The sequence below is a fragment of the Pan troglodytes genome, chromosome 15 (genome assembly GCF_028858775.2).
Source record: "Pan troglodytes isolate AG18354 chromosome 15, NHGRI_mPanTro3-v2.0_pri, whole genome shotgun sequence".
Classification (NCBI taxonomy): domain Eukaryota; kingdom Metazoa; phylum Chordata; class Mammalia; order Primates; family Hominidae; genus Pan; species Pan troglodytes.
In genome coordinates, this window is record NC_072413.2 from 18,748,299 (window position 1) to 18,773,185 (window position 24,887).

Sequence of the window (24,887 nt, forward strand, 5' to 3'; positions counted from 1 at the left end):
CATTTTACAGATACAGAGACTAAGTCCAAGAAAGTTCAAACTAAGTAGAAACCAGAACCCAGATCTTCTGCCTCTCCAGCCAGTATGCTTTCAAATCTTTCCTCTAACAGGACATAAAGTTACTGAGAATGTCCTTCAAATTTCTATCATGGCTCTACATTTTAAATAAATAAATGCATAATTAAACAGAATTTAATTCCCATAATAGTCAGAAATACTCACTAAATAAAGGAAAACAATAAATAAATCTTTTATTTTAATACAATCTCAAGATCAATAACACATTGGTAAACTTTCTGCAGAAGTGCATTCCTAAATAAGTAAACCCAAGGCAACAGTTGACAAAAAGGTAAAGAAGTGGCTTTATTTTAAAATAGTCTTCCTTTGGTATCTTTGGGGGATTGGTTCCAGGAACCCTCATGGATACCAAAATCCTTGGATGCTCATGTCACTTTTATAAAATGGCATGGTATTTGCATATAACCTACAGATTCTCCCAAATACTTTAAATCACCTCTAAATTATTTATAATACCTACAATGTAAATGCTATCCAAATAGTTGTTATATAGTATTGGTTTTTAATTTTTTATATTTATAGTATTTTTTTATATTATTTTTATTTTTTCTCAAATATTTTTGATATATGGTTGGCTGAATCTGCAGAAGCAGAACCTATGGATACAGAGGGCCGACTGTAAATGCCAAAAAAATTAACTTTAAAAAATAACTTCATCAACGTGAGTTATTTTTAAATACAAATAGGGACTGAACATACATGCATCAAATTGTACTCTCGTTCACTGACATAAGCACACCTCCAAACAAGTTAATACGAAGGTAAATACATAAATATATACAAATAAATACACACACCCAAATAACAAGCCACACATCACCCACCATTTTCCAAGACCAAAATTTTCACATAAACATACTGGCAAATACACCAAAATATCAGTGTACATTAACATACTTACATACACAGATATGCATAAATACCAGAATTCAAAGCAACATGTAGCATATAACACAGGTACTTAAGGCATAAACACCACAGCTCAGTGAGAAACAGCACAGGGAGAAAGAGTTATCTATTGAAACAAATACTATTGTGACCTTCTCACACTAGGGATGAAAATTCAGCAGTTCACAATGGAATTGAGATTAATAAAATGCTTATGCTTTAAATAATAGAAACAAAGAAACCAGACTCTAAACCACTCCCCACTACCAATGAGTTTGTTATGTTGATAATGTGAAAACAACTTCAGAGACTTAAAAGCACAGAGAAGCTGGGGAGTCCTATCTAGAAAAAAGATTTGCTAAATGAAATCACTGAAGATGAACATAGAAACATTCTGTAAAGTTAGCTAAATTATCTTTATTTTTTTTTAGAAACAGGGTCTCACTCTGTTGCCCAGGCTAGAGTGCAGTGGCATGATCTTAGATCACTATAGCCTCAGACTCCTGGGCTCAAGTGATCCTCCCAGCCTCAACCTCCTAAGTAGCTGGGATCACAGGTGCGTGACACCATGCGTGGCTCAAATTCTTTTTACTTTGAAGGCCCTGCTAGAAACTTGCTGCTGCTCTAATTCACGACTTGGAGAGACAAAACTAAAAAAGCTGTTGCTGGGTTCAGGTGCTGTTGGAGAACCCACAAAAAATGGTCTGAACTGAAAATCTCCATCTCCATCGCCCCGATTTCGAACAGGTGTATTATCCAAAGGAAACTTGGAGTTGTTACCTAGGGCAGAAAAAAAGGAAAAACATAATTTTATTCATTTGTTATCTATATAATCTACTTCAGAGGAATCATCAAATATATATATATGAATATATATTTTTTCTCCAATATTTGTCTTAGAAAAAAACAGACATATAAAATCTTTTGCCCCAGGTTAAGAATTTTTTTTAAAAACATTGCAATAAACATTCTAGAAAAAAATATAACTGAAATATTGGCATATACCATGACCCAATATCAATTAGCATAGGCTTAAGACAAAGCAGATAATAGATCTGATTAAATGAACATTTAACTACTTCCACTGAACCCTTCCTTGGCTTTTACAGGTTTTAAAGGACCAAATAACTAAAGGAAAATGCTGACTATATATCCTTCAAGCTAACAGTGGCAGCAGGACATAAAAAGGTTAACTGTGTACAAAAAGAGGAATGGGAAAGAACTGGTGAATATGAAAAAAATAAGACAAATGTGGACAGTGACAAAAAAATAAGTATATCTATAATGCCCATTTACAGTAACTCTGACTAAATTACATTATATAAGTAAAACTGAAAGTTAAGCAGAAATTTAGGTTTTTATTCTTATATCTGATATTCCTCATCTCATCACCTCATACCTGCCCCCCACCTTTTTTTTTGTAGAGACAGGGTCTCACTATATTGCCCAGGCTGGTCTCAAACTCCTGGACTCAAGTGATTCTCCCACCTCAATCTCCCAAAGTGCTGGGCCGCACCTGACCACCTCACACCTTTTCTAAGACATCAGTTCCTCCCCTATTAAATCTTTTTCCTCAGCCTATAGTAAATATCCAAAAATGAGTATTAGGAAAGTCCAGCACAAGAGGCTTCACTTTTTTGTATGCCAAAAACAATTTCCATTAATAGCATAGCAAAAATCTATTGGATTTTGTTGCATAAAGAGTAGTATAAAGGAGAGAGCTCAGGAAGATATGAGATTCATTCCGTCTGCAAGGCACCTAACAAGCAGAAAAGAGATGGCATCATACTAGATTGTGATTTAAAGAAAGAATCCTATTTGGATAACCTTTATATCCTCATTAGTTAGGATCATACCTAGCAAGCTGGTACATAAAACATATTTGCTAAATATTTGATAAATGGAAAAATGATTAGACAAAAGAACAAAACAAACAAACTGACAACTTAGGAACTGTACAATCAGTATTGGCAGGTGAAAAAAATTGAAACATGGCCTTCTTGGAGGATAGCAAATGGTTAAGAGTATAGGCTCTGAAAACAGGTTAGTGATATTGACCAAATTACTTAACTTTCTGTGCCTCAGCTTTCTCATCTGTATAAAAGAAGGATAATAATACTTACTTCATAAAGTTTTGTAAATTATATGAATTTATATAAAACACAACAGTGCCTAGCACTTAGGAATCAATAAATGACAGCTAATATTATTATTACTACAACTACGTAGCTTTTAACTTAATGTAGCAATTTGCAAACTTTCATTTTGCAGAGATTAACTGCTCAAATTAAAGCTTTAATTTAAATGTAAGCAAATACAATAGATAAAAGCAATGATGTACAGGTTGAAACATGGGTGAAGAATTCAGAGCCTACCACAACTCAATGCTTGTCTTATCCTTATCGTCTCCACTGAATGCTTGGAAGTGGGCAGAGCAGTATAAAAAATCATTGATTTAAAGAACAGACATTTGATACATGTCCTTTCTTACCTAATGGGAAGCCAAGAACACCAGACTGTGCAATCATGGATGGTTCAAGGGTGCCTTCATGGTTAGCAATAGTGATGTTTCGTAGCCTAAGGCTATCATAGAGGCCTTGGAGCTTTTGATACTGACGATTGCGCTCCATAAGTTTCTCAGAGATGTCACTGAACTTTTTCTTGTATTCTTCTAGTACTTTCTTCATGGAGGTAACCTCCCCTTTCATTGAGGTCAATTCTACATCCTTGCTTTGTATTTGCTGAGTATATATCTTCTCCATCTGTTTCAGATGGCCCTCAGCCTTGCTGAAATTGTATTCTTGATAGAGACGTTCCTGATGTACCTGGTTCCAAAAGAAAAAAGATTTTTAAGGTATTGGGTACAAAGTTATGTATTGTAAAATGTTATACAAACACAAAAGGAAGAGAAAGATGCTTATATAGGGATGTTATTTTAACATTTAGAACCCAGTTTAAGAAGCAATCAGGATACACAATGAGGCACCGAAAACAATAAGTTATGTTACTAAATGCATAGAAAAAAGTCTGGAAGAATACTCTCAAACCACTAACTTTATACCACCGAAAGAACTGAGTATTTGTCTTAACAAGTGACATGTTTTCCAAAGGTTTTTAAGAAATATAATCCCATTTTTCAAGTAATCCACAGCATGAAGAACAGACTCTAAGACAACCGCAAATTATCGTCTCCTGGTACATACACCCTTGTGTAACTCCCTATCCCCTTGCACATGGGCAGGACCTGTGACTAGACTACTACAGAAAATGTGACAGGTTGTCACTTCATAAGTATATTACCTAAGACTATAAGGTCTGTCTTACTCGGAGACACACTCCCTTGCTGGCTTTGAGGAAGCAAGCAGTCATGTCAGGAAGGCCCAAGAGGCAAGTAACTAAGAACAGCCTCTGGCCAATAGCCAGCAAAAAATTGAGGACCCAATGAATCTAGACAGATCTTACACTTTTCACAAAAATAAACTCAAAATGGTTCACAGACTTAAACATAAAATGCAAAACTATGAAACTCCCAGAAGATAACATAGGGTAAAATCCAGGTGATCTTGGATTTGGCAGTGACTTTTAAAATACAAAGGTATAACCCGTGAAAGAGAAAATTGAGAAGCAGGACTTCATTAAACTTAAAAATCTCTGCTCTGTGAAAGACCCTGTAAGAGAATAAAAAGACAAGCCACAGATCAGGAGAGTATATTTGCAAAAGATAGCTCTGATAAAGGATCAAAGAATACTTCAAACTCAACAGTAAGGATAAAAAGAACACTTAAAACTCAACAATAAGAAAACAATTTAAAAATAGACCAAGAACTCGGCCGGGCGCGGTGGCTCATGCCTGTAATCCCAGCACTTTGGGAGGCAGAGGCGGGCGGATCATGAGGTCAGGAGATCGAGACCATCCTGGCTAACAAAGTGAAACACCGCCTCTACTAAAAATACAAAAAATTAGCCGGGCGTGGTGGCGGGCGCCTGTAGTCCCAGCTACTAGGGAGGCTGAGGCAGGAGAATGGCGTGAACCCGGGAGGCAGAGCTTGCAGTGAGCCGAGATCGCGCCACTGCACTCCAGCCTGGGCGACAGAGCGAGACTCCGTCTCAAAAAAAAAAAAAAAAAAAAAAAAGACCAAGAACTTCATATACACCTCACCAAAAAAAAAAAAAAAAAGGCAAAAAAGCATACGAAAAGATGCTCCACATCATATGTCATCAGAGACATGCAAATTAAAATGAGACACCACTATACACCTATTAAAATGGCCAAGACCCAGAACATGGACAATACCAACTTCTGGCAAAGATGTGGAGCAACAGGAATTCTCATTCATTGCTGCTGGCAATATAAAATGGTACAGCCACTTTGGAAGACAATTTGGCAGTTGCTTACAAAAATAAACATACTCTCACCACATAAGCCAGCAAAAACACTATTTGGTATTTAACCAAAGGAGTTGAAAAATGGAGGAGCATGTAAGAGAAACAACTTACCCAGAAAAATATAATAAAAAGTTACTTGACAGATGACAAACATCCTTAAGAAGTATAAGTGTATATGTAAGATATAACAATACATTCAAGGACATGCTTAAAGTCATCCACAGGGAGGTCTTTCAAAGGAAATACTAAAAGTAGAAATCATAAAGGGAAAAAGTTAAGGATGCGTATTTGATAAGAATGCTTATCATAGCATTTTAATAACTTGGAAATAAATTATGATACAATATAACCATTAAAATATGATTATAGAATAGTTAACTAAAAAATATTTAACAAGATATTCATACCAAGTGAAGCACAGGCTACTCAGGAGGCTGAGGCGGGAGAATGGCTTGAACCCAGGAGTTACAGACTAGCCTGGGCAACACAAGAAAACCCCGTCTCAAAAGGAAGAAAAATTCATACCAGATATAATATACTGTCAACTCTTAACAATAAAAGTGTGTGTGTTATTATCTTACTTTTATACAGGAGAGAGAGAGTGTGTGAGTGTGTGTGTGTGTGTGTGTGTGTATACCCAAAATATAAACAATGGTTATCTCTGAGTGATGGAATTATGAGTGCTTTAATTTTCTTCCTTTTGATTTTCAACAATAAACATTGCTTTTGAAAACAATTTAATAAAAAGTTTCTCATATACTCATAAAAAATTAATAATAATACAATGAAGGAAAGACACTAGAAGTTCCCACAAATGCCATAAATCACATGCTCAAGAGAAACTAGACTAAGCACTAACCTGATATGTCCAGAAGGCCAGTGCTCGGGAGCTAATGTCCAACACGATCTCTGGTCGCAGTCCTGCCAATACCATAGCTTTATATTCCTCTGATGGACTGAGTTCTGTGCGGACAATATCTAGCTTTCCAGAAAGGGTACTGTTGCAGGCAGGACAGATAGCTGGTGAGCGACTAAACTCACCACTGCCATGCTGATCACAGAAGATGTGAGAGCAGGCAGTGACCCATGCATAGCCAGAGAGTTTGATGCGACACTTTCGATAATTACAAAGCAGCATGTCTTCACACAAAGACATAATAGGATAGTGAGGTCTCCAGAAGCTGAAGAGAGTCCTAAGAAGGGGTAAATAAAAAGGCCAAGTAAGTTAAATTGCAATGAAAATAAAATAATAAGTAAAAAATAAATATAACATGCACGTTTTTATCATAAAATACTGCACATTTTATTATATTCCTTGTATTTATTATAATTGATATATTGATTTCAGTTACTCAATAATATTAATTGTGCTCGTTTGTCCGGTTTTCTAAAAACGCTTTAAGGATAAAGGTAAAGACAAAGGTGGTTACAGATGTTGCTAACGTCAAAAATAATATATACGTGGGCCAGGCTCAGTGGCTCAAGCGTACAATCCCAGCACTTTGGGAAGCCAAGGCAGGCGGGTCCCTTCAGGTCAGGAGTTCCAGACCAGCCTGGCCAACATGGTGAAACCCAGTCCCTATTAAAAATACAAAAATTAGCCAGGCGTGGTGATTCAAGCCTCTAATCCCAGCTACTCGGGAGGCTGAGGCAGGAGAATCGCTTGAATCCGGGAGGCAGAGGTTGCAGTGAAGCGAGATCGTATCACTGCACGCCAGCCTGGGGGACAGAGCAAGAATCTCTCTCAAAACATACATATATAGGCCGGGCGCGGTGGCTCACCCCTTTATAATCCCAGCACTTTAGGAGGCCAAGGCGGGTGGATCACGAGGTCAGGAGTTCGAGACCAGCCTAACATGGTGAAACCCCATCGCTACTAAAAATACAAAAAATTAGCTGGGTGTGGTGGCGGGCGCCTGTAGTCCCAGCTACTCAGGAGGCTGAGGCAGGAGACTCGTTTGAACCCGGGAGGCGGAGCTTGCAGTGAGCCGGGATGGCGCCATTGCACTCCAGCTGGCGACAAGACTCCGTCTCAGAAAAAAAAAAAAAAAAAAAAAAAATTGCCTTGGCCCTCCGGGTCAATAGAAAAGAACACTCGCACACCTTTATCCCAATAGCCCCGCTGAGTGAGTTTCCTCAGGTATGTCACCTGGCAGCCACAGTTAAGATTAAGAGACCTATTTTACATCCGGCAGAGTAGGGGGCAGCGGGAAAGCAGAGGAGCTGGGAAGCTTTAAAGCTGAGCCCTCTCTCACGCAGCAGAGGCGCAGCTAATCCCGAATCTTCCACCAGCTGGGAGTAAGCGCCAATCTAACTTCTGTACAAGCTGCGTGAGGGGCAAGTTTTAGAGAAACAGACCCACAGAAATTACACTCTGGAATTTTCAGCCAGCTTTCCACGCTCAGTAGAGAAAATAATAGTAATAAATGATACTTAATCTGAGGCTGAAAGAAAAAGCGCGGAAAAACTCCGTTGCCTCCACAGCTCCACAAGCGAAGATTCCAGGATTCTCTGCGAGCGAGTGCTTCAGGAACTACGCCAGAGCGCGCATGCGTGGGGTTGCCCCGAAGCATCCTGGGACCTGCCAGGCTGAGGGAGTTGCGGGCCGCAGCTCCGGCTAAGAATCGGGAGAAATTCCCAGAAACAGTGTGACAGCTGTAATTGGACAGCTGGCACCTCCATGTTGAGGTAGTCCACCATTTTATTTTTTATCCACCTTGGAATAGACATCTTTCCACTCTCACACATCCTCTATACACATTTAAGGAAATTATAATTTTCCTTGAGTCTGCATTACAAACATGCATTACAGCTCTTTAAATTAAGCGATAGTGGGCCGGGCGCGGTGGCTCACGCCTGTAATCCCAACACTTTGGGAGGCTGAGGCGGGCAAATCACCTGAGGTCAGGAGTTCCCGACCAGCGTGGCCAACACGGTGAAACCCTCTCTCTACTAAAATACAAAAATTAGCTGGGCGTGGTGGTGGACGCCTGCAATCCCAGCTACTCGGGAGGCTGAGACAGGAGAATCACTTGAACCCAGGAGGCAAAGGTTGCAGTGAGCCGAGATCGCACCATTGCACTCCAGCCACGGCAACAAGAGCGACACTCCGTCTTTAAAAAAAAAAAAAAAAAAAAAATTATTTAATTAATTGATAGTATTGAGGGTCAGAACTTTGAGGTGACCTACCTGCGTGCTCTCCTGGAACTGCTAGCAGTGTTTAAATGATTGCACTGTGCCAGTTTTACTCTAATGCTGTTGCCTGTCATTTTCTTTGCCCTTCTGTGCTTACCCATAGCAGCTGCTTTAGGTAATTATTTTCTGCTTAATCTATATGGATCTGTTAGAATTCAGATTAAAAATTAACCTGAAGAGGAAAGCTAGACGGGTCCTCAGGATATAAACCTTAATGAAGCTTTTTTTTCTTTTCCAGATAGGGTCTCACTCTGTCGCCCAGGCTGGAGTGCTGTGACGCGATCTCGGCTCACTGCAACCTCCGCCTTCCGGGTTCAAATGATTCTCCTGCCTCAGCCTCCCGAGTAGCTGGGATTACAGGCACATGCCACCACACCCCGCTAATTTTTGTATTTTTAGTAGACACAGGGTCTCGCCATGTTGGCCAAGCTGGTTTCAAACTATTGACCTCCAGTGATCCACCCACCTCGGCCTCCCAACGTGCCGGGATTACAGGCGTGCGCCACCATGCCCAGCCTTATACCATCTTTTGTAGCCATCTTTCCAGATGTTGTGAACCTATTATGAATTAGTAACAGATGCAATTAGCCACGCAGTGGACATCAAACCCTGCAAACCCCTTTCTGAGTAGTGCCAAACCATAATATCAAATCTTTTTCCTTCAAACAAAAAACTGTCAAAAACTGTGCAACTTCCTACAAGGTTTGTCATCTGTTTCGGAGTAATTAGGCCTTTGTACATTTCCTAAAATATCTTCTGATAACTTTAAAGTGGTAATTTAATTTTGGTATAAACCAGTTCCAAAAAAAGGAGATCTTCATGTGTGAACCATATACTCCCTAACATCTGTTTTTGGCTGTTTGAGCCTTCTGTGTGAATTCTGGTTTTAACTATGCCAAATGTAGAAATATTAATACAAAAAATAGTACAACTCATTTAAAGTTGAAAAATGCAAAATATTCTAATTTGACTAGTACCTAACTTTGTGATCCTAGCCAATTCCCTTTGCACTGCAATATGATCACTTCCTGGAGATGTATCTAAGTTAATAAATACTTAACATTAATTCATTTTAACACCATGTACTGCAAATATGCTACAATTTATCCATTCTTCTAATAGACATTGATTGCGGGTTTTTACAATTAAAAACAATACTGCAATGAACATTCTGTACATGTCTCCTTGAGTCCACGTGCCAAAAATTCCTCTAGAATATAACACCCAGAGCCTGGGTTAGTATATCAGCAACTTCAAATCAACTAAATGTTGCCAAACCACTCTCCAAAGTAAAAGCATAAATTTCACTGCCACCAGCAAAGTATAGAAGAGCCCAATGCTATAAATTCAGCAACATGCACACATGTCAAGTTGTTTTACTGTATTTCATTGTTGTCTATCTGATGACAGCGAAATGGTATCTCAGTGTTGTTTTAATGTACAACTCTTTCATTACTCGTAAGAGTGAGCATTTTTTCATCTGAATGACTACTCAGGGATCCTTATCTGTGATTTGCCTGTTCATGTCCTTTGATGACTTTCTTGATTTATATGGAGTCATTTAACAGTAATATGACATGCAAACATAAGTTTGAATTTTAGTGTACACAAATTTATCAACTTTTCCTTTTTGTACTTATGTCTACTCCAATATCATACTCTTGTTTTCAATAATTCTAAAGTTTTGCTTTTCATATATACAACTTTAATTCATTCTTCCCAACATAAAGAGTCTGAATAACTTACAATAAGAGTTGTGAAGGCCAGGCCAGAGTGACCACGACATTCAAGAAAGCAAACATTCCAACAACTTCAGTATTTGATGGAGTGGTAGTCTAGTCTGTAACATTCCTAGGTTATATTTACCATGCAAGGGATACAATATGCATCAAAATATTAGAAATGTATTTCATTTGCTTTTAGAATGATATTTCATCATATTTATTGGCTATAAAAACCAAGGCAACCAACCACAAAGACAAAACTACTCAGAATAACAAAATTATATTCCAGCTCTTTGGGAGGCCAAGGCAGGTGGATCACCTGAGGTCAGGAGTCTGAGTCCAGCCTGGCCAACATGATCAAACCCCATCTCTACAAAAAAACACAAAAATTAGCTGGATGTGGTGGCAGGCACCTGTAATCCCAGCTACTCGGGAGGCTGAGGCAGGAGAATAGCCTGAACCTGGGAGGCAGAGGTTGCAGTGAGCCAAGATCACGCCACTGCACTCCAGTCTGGGCAACAAAGCCAGACTCCGTCTCAAAAACAAAAAAAAAAATTATAGATATGAAATACTTTCCATGAGAATCAGGCCAGGCGCAATGGCTCACGCCTATAATCCCAGCACTTTGGGGGGGCCAAGGTGGGTGGATCACCTGAGGTCGGGAGTTCGAGACCAGCCTGACCAACATGGAGAAACCCCGTCTCTACTAAAAATACAAAAATTAGCTGGGTATGGTGGTGCATGCCTGTAATCCCAGCTACTCAGGAGGCTGAGGCAGGAGAATAGCTTGAACCTGGAAGGCGGGTTTGCAGTGAGCCGAGATCACACCATTGCACTCCAGCCTGGGCAACAAGAGCAAACTCTGTCTCAAAAAAAAAAAAAGAAATACTTTCCATGAGAATCTATATAGAGAAAAGCAGTCTGAAGATATTATAATTAAGGAGAAAAGGCTTTGAGTTTCAAGTAGTAGTTGTGCTATATTTGAACACATAGAAGTAACTTCCTGTTTATTTTGATACCTTGTTTTTATAGCCAAAAGTTGAGATTTGCAACAGAAAAGTCTGACTGCCTGAAGACCTAACATATTTCTTGTAATTTGTAAAATGGTTTAACTCAGTTGTTTACTGTTTTTAGACAAACTACTGAATATTCATGAAATGTATATTATCGATGAAGCAACTTCAAGAATCTTTTTTTTTTTGAGACGGAGTCTTGCTCTGTCACCCATGCTGGAGTGCAGTGGCACGATCTCAGCTCACCACAACCTCCGCCTCCCTGGTTCAAGCAATTCCTTGCCTCAGCCTCCCGCATAGCTGGGACTACAGGCACGCTGCCCCACCCAGCTAATTTTTTTTGTATTTTTAGTAGAGACGGGGTTTCACCATCTTGGCCAGGCTGGTCTTCAACTCCTAGACCTCGTGATCTACCCTGCTCGGCCTTCTGAAGTGCTGGGATTATCGGCGTGATCAAGAATCTTAATTTAAAGAATACGTTTCATATTCTGGCCAACACAAGTTATTACAGTTGCATACCATTTGTGAGATTCTGGTATAAGCACGAGTATTAAATCTCATTACAAAAACAGTGAAGTATACCAGACTTTCAATATTTGGATTTTTATTTTGTACCCCTTGCATGTTAAATATACCATCATGGATGTAAACACAGCATATAGGACAGTATACTTTAGCCAAAACAATTGAGAATATTTCAACATGAAGCAGAAATGAGTTTTTAACCATACCTGAATGGTATGTGCAATTTAACTCAATGATAAATATCAAGTAAGATTGTAAATAAAATATTAACAATAAAAGATTTCCTACTAAATACCAGTAAGGTTTTATGTATCTATTCCTCACATAAATAGATTGGTTTTGGCAGTCATTCTTATAATAAGCACTGATTCCAGGTTTTACAATTAAAAACAATACCACAGTGAATGTTCTATACATGCCTCCTTGAGTACATATGCCAAGAATTCCTTTTGGAAACCGCCCTGGTTTGTCAATCAGGGCTTCCCCCACCTTCCCCACCACCCCACCCTGAACCCTCTATGGCTCCCACACCCAGAGACTAGGTTAGTATATAAGCAAGTATTTTTTTGGTATCTCTTTTGGGCCAAGCCTTAGGGAAAAAGAAGGTATCCTGCTTTCATGGAGTTTACAATCTACCAAAGGATCTAAGAATAACAGAAGAAAATGAAAACATTATTTTATTCTTTCCTTTGCCACCTCTTACATTTTTGCAAATTGATTCCATAAAGCCATTTCTGGTGAAAAAAGTCCATCTTTAACTTGAAGAATTATCTACCTTCATACTGCAAAGAAAAGTTTTTTTTATATATATATAAAATTTTTTTTTTTTGAGATGGAGTATCTCACTCTGTCACCCAGGCTGGAGTGCAGTGGCACAATCGCGGCTTACTACAATCTCCACCTCCCAGGTTCAAGCGATTCTCTTGCCTCAGCTTCCCAAGTAGCTGGGACTGCAGGTGTACACCACCATGCCCAACTAATTTTTATATTTTTAGTAGAGACAGGGTTTCACCATGTTGGCCAGGCTGGTCTCAAACTCCTGACCTCAGGTGATCCGCCCACCTCAGCCTCCTAAAGTGCTGGGATTATAGGTGTGAGCCACCGCACCCAGCCAAAAAGTGTATTTTTAAAACTGCCCTGACGTGTGTGAGCAACCACTCTAAAAAACTGAGTAAACAATTTAAAATTTGAACATGAATGACTTTAGAGTATAATGTTTCAGTAACTCTCAGAATCAACTGGCTTTATTTCACAGCGCCAGATGACAGCTATCTAATTACTATATGCTCGTGTTTTGAAACTAGGCTGCTTCTTTTATTTTTTTAATCACAGGTACATTTTCTTAATCTGGAATCACCACCCGTTTAGTAATTGTATGACTCCGCAAAAATCAGAAGGCACTAACGGACAGCCAGCCCATCCTCATGGTGCCCTGAGTGAAGATAAGCCATTTTTGATATATGATGGATCAAAATCCCACTGCCTAAGGCTTCAAGCAGTGAGAGGAACAGCCATCAAAGTTTAACTCCAACCACATTAATTTAAGAAAGGTTTATAAAAAATAAAGACATCCCAACCTGGGCAACATGGCAAAACCCCATCTCTACAAAAAGTACAAAAAATTAGCCAGGCATGGTGGCCTGTGGTCCCAGCTACTTGGGAGCCTGAGGTGAGAGAATCACCCGAGGCTGGGAAGCCAGGGCTGCAGTGAGCCCTGATTTTGCCACTGCACTCCAGCCTGGGCAATGGAATGAGTCCCTGTCTCAAAAAAAAAAAAAAATGAAGACATCAAGAGACTCTTATAAGATAGGAATCATTACATCTAAGTAAGAACTAGAGGCCGGGCGCAGTGGCTCACGCCTGTAATCCCAGCACTTTGGGAGGCCGAGGCGGGTGGATCATGAGGTCAGAAGATCGAGACCATGGTGAAACCCCGTCTCTACTAAAAATACAAAAAAAATTAGCCAGGCGCGGTGGCGGGCGCCTGTATTCCCAGCTACTCAGGAGGCTGAGGCAGGAGAATGGCGTGAACCTGGGAGGTGGAGCTTGCAGTGAGCCGAGATCGTGCCACTGCACTCCAGCCTGGGCAACAGAGCAAGACTCCGTCTCAAAAAAAAAAAAAAAAAAAAAAAAAGTAAGAACTAGAAGAGATCATTAAGGATCAACTGATCCAGCAAGGGAAAATGAGGAACTAGATAACAAGTTAGTACCAAAATCAAGATTAATCAACTAAAGAAAATGTTATTCCAACAATTATATAAAGATACACATTATAGTGCCCATGACTAATTCTAGAACTTAATTAAGTTTTGAGGGGAGGGGTGAAGGTAATGAGGGGTAGTCTAATTAACAGAAAGATATATAAGCAATAAAAACAAAGAATTTCCTCTTTTTTTTTGAGACGAAGTCTAGCTCTGTCACCCAAGCTGGAGTGCAGTGGTGCGATCTCAGCTCACCACAACCTCTGCCTCCCAGATTCAAGCGATTCTCCTGCCTCAGCCTCCGAAGTAGCTGGGATTACAGGTGCACGCCACCACACCCAGCTAATTTTTGTATTTTTGGTAGAAACGAGGTTTCACCATGTTAGCCAGGCTGGTCTTGAACTCCTGACCTTAGGTGATCTGCCCACCTCGCCTCCCAAAGTGCTGGGTTTACAGGCATGAGCCATCACGTCAGGCCAAAACAAAGAATTTTCGTCAATCTATTATGCAGATGTCAAAAATTGCCAGGTAGTACAGAATCTAAGAGAAATATACACATGGATTCTGATGACAAAATAGTTAACATCAAACTGAGAACTTACCGTATGCTTTACCCACACCCTTACTAATTTAATCTTCAAAATAACCACCCTGAGTCAAATACTATTGCCATCCTCTAAAATATAAAACTAAGACATAGATATTAGGAAACTTGCCAATGCTGCATAACTGGTGAAGTGATAGAGCATGCGTTTGAACTCAGTCTGACTCCAGAACCCATATATATACACTATACAATGCTACTTCTCAACATCTTTAATTGACTCTTTTTTTTTGGAGACGGAATCTCGCTATCACCCAGGCTGGAGTATAGTTGCGCTATCTCTGCTTACTACAACTTCCACCTCCTGGGTTCAAGCCTCAGCCTCCTGCCTCAGCCTCCTGAGTAGCTGGGACTACAGGCGCACACCACGAGGCCCAGATAATTTTTTGTATTTTTTTAGTAGAGATGGGGTTTTGCCATGTTGGCCAGTCTGGTCTCAAACTCCTGAGCTCAGACAATCCACCCACTTCGGCCTCCCAAAGTGCTAGGATTACAGGCGTGAGCCACCACGCCGGCCTCAACTGACTTTTAAAAAGTGAAATTTAGCCGGGCGCGGTGGCTCACGCCTGTAATCCCAGCACTTTGGGAGGCCGAGGCGGGCGGATCACGAGGTCAGGAGATCGAGACCATCCCGGCTAAAACGGTGAAACCCCGTCTCTACTAAAAATACAAAAAATTAGCCTGGCGTGGTGGCGGGCGCCTGTAGTCCCAGCTACTTGGGAGGCTGAGGCAGGAGAATGGCGTGAACCCGGGAGGCGGAGCTTGCAGTGAGCCGAGATCCCGCCACTGCACTCCAGCCTGGGCGACAGAGCGAGACTCCGAATCAAAAAAAAAAAAAAAAGTGAAATTTATAGCACCTTAGCAGCTGGCCATGAAGTCACAAACCTGAATTTTCAAAGACTCATATATATGGCAAAGCTTCTCAATCTCAACGTAAGCCTTACCATAAAAGAAAAACGCAGTACTCATCTACAGTATATCCAGGATTTACAGCACCAAAGAGGTCCAGACTGGAACAGCGAAACTCAGATCTGGTTTCAGTCTCTTGAAATTTTACTCCTGCAAAAGACAACAAAAGCTAAAAAATTATTTCAAGTCCTGATATTACTTTGAGTTGTTTGTATTTCCTGTATTTCACCCTTCTTTCTACCTAATTCTCTGCTGAAAATGCAGGCATGGGTAAAGAATATAAGCTTGTCCTAAGTTACCTAAAATGACTTTTAAAATATTACAATACATGAATACAATAAAATTAGAAAATAGGTTTATAATAATAAAAGATTACTTGTAGAACCCAATTCTAGAGAAAATAACCCCCTAGTATTTTAGTATATATATCCTTTCAGTTTTCTTAAGCAAACATATGCATATAAAAATATTTAAGCAGAAACATATTGCTCTATATAATCTGTTTTTCATGTGTCATGAATACCGTTCTATTTCAATAAACATAAAACTGTATCATAACTTTTAAGTGATTCTATAGTGTTGTACCGTATAGTCTTCACAAAATTGATTTAACCAACTCTGTGTTTCCTTTAATCTACATGTATAGATTGATAAAATAATGATTAGTTTAAAACTGCCAGGCTAAATTGCCTATAGAATTATACCAGTTGCCAGTGCTTTTTCTGTAGTGTTTGAACTTTTAGATTAATGATTCCTGACCCTAGTTCTAACTCACAAAAGTGATTTTTTGGGGATATAGAGATATCACAAAAGATCAAAGCACAACAAAACATTAGTCTCAAATTCATAATTTATTAAGATTTAAGAATTACCTGGGATTACAGACTAAATCCCAGTATGAATTCCAACAAGCAGAATTCAATTGCAGGTGTTTGCCCCTAGCTTTAGTCTGCTCAGAGCATGTGTTTAATCAGGCTGATCAGCTGAAACACGGACTTAACATGCATTTCATCATGGCAAACTGTAAATCACTGGGGAAGGGCAAACCAGCACTGGCTCCTCATCCCTAAACAGGAAAATTCTCCTATGGTTAGAACTGGGGATTTTTTTTAATTACCAAATTCCACCCACTAATAACACCGAGTCCCAAGTCTTGCTAAGTGATTAGAAATCCAAATGAGGTAAAAATGAAGATTTTGCTCTTACTCTTACCTCTGGCATCACATGAATCCAGCTTCTATCTAGAAATCCAGGTGAACCACAGGATCTATCAATTATCTAGGATCATTTCTGGAAAATTTAAAAAACATAAATAAATTCACAAAGGTTATGATTACATGACAACTCACACCAGCATGTTCTATACCAAGTCACAAGAAAATTTAGAGTAACCGTTCATCCTTTATTTAACTCTCCATTCATTAATATAAATTATTGACTCATCTATTTGGAGAATGTCACCAAATGCCCAAGCTCAATATCAAATAGGGCAGGATCAGGAGTTCAAGGTTACAGTGAGCTGTGATCGTGCCACTGTACTCCAGCCTAGGCAACAGAGTAAGACCCCGTCTCGAACAAAACAAAAAAATTTAACAACAACAACAACAAAAAACCGAGCAGGACCCCTACACAAGCTTAATTTTGTATAAATTTACAAGCTTGGATAAAACTGCACAATAGTCTAACCAACTTCTGAAAGGCTATAAAGGTCAACAACCTCACAGTAAGAAAACAGTTATGCAAGAGGAAGGAGTCAATAACTTGTAAGATTCAGATAACTGAGAAAATAATCCAAAATAGTCAGTTTTTTCAAAGCATGTTTCAATTTCATTTGAGCCAATGCCGGATTGTATTTAACCTTTACTCTTCGTAATCCTTTGTCAAAATAATCTGAAGAAAATCTTCCCTTTATATAGGAAAATTGAATTAGTAACATTTGTAACCCAAGTCTGCCACAAGATGGCAATGTAAGAAAGAGTCTTGCTTTAATTTCCTCTTCCAGCATTTGCGTGTCATCTGAACTTTCAGGTCAAATACATACTAGATACGCAGTTCATCTTTGCAGGCAACCTTCACACTATTCCCTACTCTTCACCTAATTACTAGCTAGAAAATTTTTTGTATTTACTTGTAATGATCATCTAAAACTTGTTAGCTAAAAATACTGCAGTTATACTTTCATCATTATGTTCTTTTTCATGCAGCAGTGTGGAGATTTAAAAATCTATAACCTCAGATACAATCTAGCCAGAAAGACAAGACTCATAGAAATTAACATACCACCAAATAAGTAGTAGAAAGCAAGTAAGGTTAAGAAAAGAAGTAGGATTGGTCAAGGAAGGCTTCATGAAGCAAAAAGAGTGGGTCACAAGTGGACCTTAAAGTTGCATGTCCAATAAGTAACCACTTAATTAGAGTTAAAAATTAAATTTCTCCCATTACCCTAGTCACATTTTCATTACTCAATAGCTAAATTGGCAGTACAAACATAGAGCATTTCCATCATAAGAGAAGGCTCCATTGGACATCAGTGCCTTTAAGAATGGGTCTAAAATAAGCTGACAGAAAAGAAAGCAGTGGCTATCATTCTTTAGAAATCCTATCTGTCAAGCAGTATAGAATTTATATCATTTAAATTTTACAACCCCCTATTTACAGGAAAATTGAGGCTCAGAAAAATTACATAAATTTCCTAAGGTCACCTAACTAGTAAGAGCTAGGATTTAAATTCAATTCCATCAAAACTCCATACTCTTCAATTCACCATGGTACTTCCTACAGGAAATACACAGAGCTAAAGGTTTGCTTTAAAATGTAATGCAGTGACATGCTAGCTCAGTAGGTTGGAAAGAAACTGAAGCATTTTAAATATCTCAGACAGATATGATCAAAATGTTATTTTACTCCTTCCTTGCCCTATACTTCTATAATGCTTTAATTATGTAAAATGTTTTCAGATCAGCAGGATGCAAGGTTAACTAAGAGAATGTAGACAAGAAGCAAGACATGGTGTGAAAGGTTTCTCCAGTTTTAACAATGTCTACCTTAAAACTCCTTGATCTCTCCAAACCTAAAATAAATTTTTTTTAAAAAGGAAATTAAAAAAAACTACTTGATCTAAGTATTCTTACAGGATAATAATTATAGGTTGAAAGGAACAACTTCTCTATTAATCTCAACTCACAAACAAAACCCAGATTGCAAGAGGCCTGGTCTTTTTGTTTTGACACATAGCACAAAGCCTGGCACATAAATCCTGATGTTAAATATGTGATACCTTTCCCAATGTGTGATGCTCCCTGCAGGATTCTAGTCATGCATGCTTCAACAAGTGTCATTCCACCATACAAAGGACATTTCGTATTTACTAAGTATTGTGCAAATGCTCCATAAACAGTCAATGATCCCAGCATTTTGTTGACTGTGGGCAGTAATCACTTCAAAGTACTAGTGTTCATAGCCAAAATGTACATTTTATATGTGTGAACAGATGCTTCATGAAGGCCGAATACAAACTACAAATTGATACTAAATCAGCAGATACTCGTGTTAAGATTTCATCACCATTCCTTTTGACTCTATTCCAATTTACTCAGTGCCACCTAGCATTATAGGATACAATGGTAACTCAAAGAATCTCTAAGCTAGGCTTTTTAGATAGAAAAAACACACATACGTGTAATGAAGAGAACTTAAGGCAGCTTATCTTGATCAAAATTCAAGTACCAGGCTTTAGGTACCATCAGCCTTTAACCCTTTCTGTTGAGAATATCCAAATCCAAGCCCATATGATTTTCAGGGGGTCTACAGATGGGCCAGTTCTGGACTGGCACACAGGGTGCTGGACTTCCCTCCTCAGTGGATTTCATCTTCAACCTGAAACAAAATGAACACACAAAATTTTGTTCATAGGAAGTAAATACTAAACTAATAGCTTGGTATAGTTTTCCTTTAGAGATAGTTATATAAGGTACTGCTATCAGAACAGACTCCAAGTTTTATTTCCCACTCACTATCAGTTTCCTTCCTTTTTAAGGCAGAATAGTATTCCACTGTACATATGTATAATATTTGCTTTATCCATTCATCTGTTGATGGACCCTTAGGTCAATTCCGTATCTTGGATTTTGTGAATAATGATGCAATGAACATGGGAGTATAGGTATCTCTGACATACTAATTTTATTTCCTTTGAATATACCCAGAAATGGGATTTCTGGATTATATGGTAGTTCTATTTTTAATTTTTTGAGAAATTTCCATACTGTTTTCCATCATAGCTGCACTAATTAATATTCCCTAAAATAATAGATTTTGAAATCATACTAAACTAGATTTTAATCCTGGCTCTCTCATGTATTTGCTGTGCCCATGGGTAAGTTATGCAACTTCTCTAAACTTCAGCTGTCCCCTCTGTAAAATGAGGACAAATACTACATACCTCTTAAAACTTCCGTGAAGACTGAGGTAATAAATACATTTTGCACTGTAGCTGGCATGGAGTTAAATGTTTAATATGTTATTTCTATGTCTTGCCCAAGCTCAACCAGCTAGTGAGTAGAAAGGCAAATATTCTGCCTAAAAATTTCACACTTTTCCACAGCCATTAAAAAAAAAAAAAAAAAAAAAAACATGTCCTTTGCAGCAACTGGAGCTGCTGGATGCTGCTGGGGGCCATTATCCTAAACGAATTTACGCAAAAACAGAAAACCAAGTATTGCATGTTCTCACTTATAAGTGGGAGCTAAATCTTGCGTTGGGAGCTAAATCTTGTGTAGGGAGCTAAATACTGGGTTCACAGGAACAAAAAGTTGGGAACAATAGACACTAGGTACTCCAAAAGGAGGAAAAGAGAGAGAGGGGCAAGAGCTGAAAAACTTCCTATTGGGTACAATGTTTACTACCTAGATGGCAGGATCAATAGAAGCCCAAACCTCAGCATCATGCAATATACCCTGAAACAAACCTGCACATGTACCCCATGAATCTACAATAAAAACAAATTTAACAACAAAAAGTCACACTTCTCACAATAACCCAGAAGCCAGAAAGGTCACTCATATAGTACTCATAAGGGCCCTTCCAACTCCAAGATATTGTGTCCTTTTTTTTTTTTCACTCTTGTTGCCCAGACTGGAGTGCAATGGCGCGATCTCGGCTCACCACAACCTCCACCTCCCGGGTTCAAGCGATTCTCCTGCCTCAGCCTCCCGAGTAGCTGGGATTACAGGCATGCACCAACACGCCCGGCTAATTTTGTATTTTTAGTAGAGACGGGGTTTCTCCATGTTGATCAGGTTGGTCTGGAACTCCCGACCTCAGGTGATCCACCCTTCTCGGCCTCCCAAAGTGTTGGGGTTACAGGCGTGAGCCACCGCGCCCGGCCATATTGTCTTTCAAGCAAAAAAGACACAGGTTTGCTTCCCCCTTCCCCTCATTTCCTACTTAACAATGAAGACTCCAATGTATTATGAAGTCTTATTAACAAAAGCATGCTTCCATTGGAAAGAATGCAATGTTTTCCCAACTCACAAAACTTCCACCTAAAAAACCGGAACTAAGCCTCTTAAGACTAAAACAGCTTTGGAGAAATTCCCAAACGCTTCCTTTTTTATTTTGCATGTTTATATCCTAAAATACATTTCAGCTTTTCCTAACTTAATACTAAAATACTCCCTCAACACCATGAGTTCAGGGGCATATCCAGCACACATTTTCTAAGTAAACACTGAAAGCATGCCCTTTCTGCCCCTGTGAATACAAAAATGACTTGGTTGTTCTGGGCCACTGCTGTCACTCCTTCCCAGCATTAAACACATGCTCATAACAAGATAAACCATCCCCACTCAAACCAAAGTGGGCAAAGATATATTCACATAAAAGCCATCAAGATGATTTTCCTTTCGGTAGAAAATCCTTTATTGCTCAATCAAGTTTAGAGTATTGATTGGTTTCTAATCACCATCGTGTACAAAATAAATATAAATAGGAAGCACTGCAAAATATCTAGAGTCCTTTTAAACAAGAATATACCAAAACCCAATTGAAATGCCTTTATGCCAACTGACTTATTTACAAGGTTATTCATTTGAGGGGGAAATATCAAGATCATAAACTATCTGAATACCTACTGATAAAAGCTAAATAAATTATAGTAGGTACATAAATTAGAATACTGAGTTACCATTATACCCCGAAAACCTACTGAAAAAATATATTTTTTAAAAAAAATAATTTTTAAAGAATACTATGTTACCATTATGAAGAATGTGAACACTCTACTCATGGAACTTAAGTGGAAAAAGTAAGACACATAGTAGAGTAGGTATAGTAAAAGGGAAGGATACCTACACATATTTGCTTATATGCATAAAATATCTTAGTAACACTGTTATGAGGGAGAGGAATTGGATGGCTTAGGGAAGGGGATAAGAAACTTTGATATCTTTTGAATTTTGAACCATGTGAATGTATTACCTATTCAAAAATATATATATATATGATGTGTATACATATATATATATATATATATATATATATATATATTTTTTTTTTTTTTTTGAGACAGAGTTTCGCTCTTGTTGCCCAGGCTGGAGTGCAATGGCGCGATCTCGGCTCACCGCAACCTCCACCTCCCGGGTTCAAGCGATTCTCCTGCCTCAGCCTCCCGAGTAGCTGGGATTACAGGCATGCGCCGCCATGCCCCAAAAAATAAATTTTAACAATGCTTGAGAATTATAAAAATTATGGGAGGCCTACAAATACCTATTACTACATTCGATTAACTGGTTTATTATTTGTCTTTCTCACACTTTCTGCCTATAAGAATATCCAACACAAACATCACATAAAAATTAACATGTACCAAAAGAAAGGAATTCAGTGAAATGACATTGAAGGTCACTAAGCAAAACTTTTTATGAGAAAACAGATATCCAAAATACTTGCTGTAAATAAATAAGTACTGCTTACTTCTAAAGGTACCTAACATTTATTACACACCAACTAGAGCCTAGTTTTTATATATTTTATCTGATCTTGGAAAGCTAAGCCTCGGAATGGCTCACTGCTTCTCCCAAGGTCACCAGAGCTGTAAACTGTGGCGCTGGAATTTAAATCTAGAGGCTTGCCCTGAACTAAGGTCCCTAATCTTTTTCCATAGCTTTTAAGGACACAATCACCACAGTGGCAACATTAAAAATTAGGAGCTCCTTTTAAGGCTTATCTGTCTTCAGAGTTTGCTGCCCAGGTTCACCAAGAAAGCCGAAATGATCTGAGCAAAGGCCAGGGGAAAGGCAAGGTACGCTGCAGCTTCCACAAACCCAGTAAGGACCTGGGCCCTCTAGACACTCACCGGAGAATTAAACTCTACTGAGCTGAACGCCTTCTCCCGAAATCTGACCTCACCCAGGGAGATATAAATCAAAACAGCATTAGGATAATATCTTTCCCGCCAAGCAAAATGCACGCACTGTACACATGAAGCACAGTCTATTGTTCCTGGGTCACCAGGACTCGGAGATGGAAGGCAAAGCCAGTACTGCAGAGGCCCACGTGGAAACAAGCCAGGAAGAGCATTTCACTGCCTTCTCCCAACCTCCACGCAGCCGAAATTAATCTCCTTGCGACTCAAACACACTCCAATGCCGACTTGAAATAAAGGCCTGCCACCTGGGTGTATAACTCAAATGGAAGAGAAATTCAAAACAATGAGAGAGCAAAATTAAGCGCACACTCACCAGCCCACCAAAACGGAGAGGGAAAGAAAGTGGAGAGACAGGAAGTCGCCTTGGGAAGTGTCTTCAGAACCTGATTGGCTAATGAGTTCAAGAGGATTCCCTCCTCCTTTACCTTAAAAGGTGCTGAAATGACGTAACCCACTCCACCCCTCTTTATGGACCAGTGATGCTTCTTGCACTATTTTTGGAGTGAACTTCTTCAACCAAGTTTCCTTTTGAGTTAATGTACTTAGGCAAAAACAGGCTAATTTAAGCTATTTATACACGTTGTTGTTTGCGTGGGCCTACTGCATTCTATTCCAAAGAATTTTCATCCCTTAAGGGTAATTTCTTATCCTTTGTGACCTCAACATGCTTAACTTATGCTAGGCAACAGATTCCATTATAAACGGTCTAGATCGATTCAAGTTAAAATTTACCTTCATTTTTTCCCCCCAGATCCAAAGCTGGCCTGATAAAATTTACCTTCAGGTAATCTTTGAACTAACAGGCTTAGTAGATAAAAGGTAGGTGGGTTAAGTGTTTTAGGCTTCAAATAAAATTTAGCTGATTTTGAATCTGAACCTTGCCACTTATTTGCACACATCTAAGCCTCAGTTCCAACTATAAAAAGAGGGAAAAAAGATGAAATCTTCCTACTCTGATGGTTATGAGGATTAAGTAAAATAATTTATATAATGTACTCAGTACAATGCCCGGTACACAGTACTCAATAATGTTAGCTGTTATTATTGTTATTACATATTTCTTGTTAGATTTACCTTCCCAAGTAGACTATAAACAACTGGAGATCAAAGTGTACGTTTTACACATCTCCAGACAAAAACAATGACTTTCAATGCTGAGGACATAATTGATTAATCAATTATTTTGACTCCTCACATCGCCCTCCAGTTAAAGTATAGGTTCTTACTCTGTTAAATTTTTTTTTTTTTTTTTTTGAAACAGGGTCTCACTTCGTGTCCCAGGCTGGAGTGCAGTGGTGAAATCTCGATTCACTGTAGCCTTGACCTCCCAGGTTCAAGCGATCTCCTGCCTCAGTAAGTAGCTGGGACTACAGGCGAGCACCATCACACCCAGCTAATTTTTGTATTTTTTTGTAGAGATGGGGTTTCGCCATGTTGCCCAAGCTGAAAGATTTCTTTTTAAGCCATAATTAGAGGACTCCCCGGCACAATATTCATCATTGTTCTTAATAAATACTATTATAATAATAGGGAATATATATACAAATATGTGTTATATGTACAAATATACATGTAATGTGCAAATGTTTGAAGTATAAAGATTCAAGTTATATGGAGAAATGATACAACTGTAACTCATAGTAGTTCTCATTTTTTAATCATTTCATCCTATCCACCCTTCTTCCACCTTACTAGAAATTACCTATTCTAATCCACTTTAGAGTTTACCTGCCCCAAATTTCCCAACATTTAGCATCAAATGCTAATTTGTTGTTTCATAATTGATTTATTGTAAGTTCGAGTCAAAACATTTCTTGAATGTTTACTATAAATATTCAAGAAATGTAATATTCATTACCTTGTTTAATCTTCACCTTAACCCAAGAATGTAAGCACTTTCATTATAACTATTTCACCAAAAAAAAAAAAAAAAAGGAA

General features: G+C 38.7%; 1 protein-coding gene and 1 non-coding gene across 7 annotated transcripts; both read right to left on the bottom strand.

Moving 5' to 3' along the window:
• Window positions 1-226: 226 nt before the first annotated feature.
• Window positions 227-23,580, bottom strand: CCNB1IP1 (cyclin B1 interacting protein 1). 6 transcript variants are annotated; one of them, XM_063792776.1, is made up of 8 exons: window positions 23,375-23,580; window positions 19,965-20,015; window positions 19,200-19,399; window positions 16,736-16,813; window positions 15,559-15,673; window positions 6,212-6,545; window positions 3,458-3,791; window positions 227-1,746 (listed from the first exon to the last, which is right to left on the bottom strand). In XM_063792776.1, the coding sequence occupies exons 6-8, from the start codon at window positions 6,506-6,508 to the stop codon at window positions 1,544-1,546; spliced, it is 834 nt and encodes a 277-aa protein (XP_063648846.1). In that variant the 5' UTR covers window positions 6,509-6,545; window positions 15,559-15,673; window positions 16,736-16,813; window positions 19,200-19,399; window positions 19,965-20,015; window positions 23,375-23,580; the 3' UTR covers window positions 227-1,543. The 6 variants fall into 6 exon arrangements, with proteins under 6 accessions (XP_063648846.1, XP_054521866.1, XP_003314282.1 ...); XM_054665891.2 differs by lacking the exon at window positions 23,375-23,580 and adding an exon at window positions 20,687-20,934; XM_003314234.7 differs by lacking the exons at window positions 19,965-20,015; window positions 23,375-23,580 and adding an exon at window positions 23,263-23,372.
• LOC112205493 (small nucleolar RNA SNORA79) lies at window positions 13,179-13,326 on the bottom strand. Its single transcript, XR_002939445.1, has one exon. It is a non-coding gene; the product is annotated as a small nucleolar RNA SNORA79 (small nucleolar RNA).
• Window positions 23,581-24,887: the final 1,307 nt, after the last annotated feature.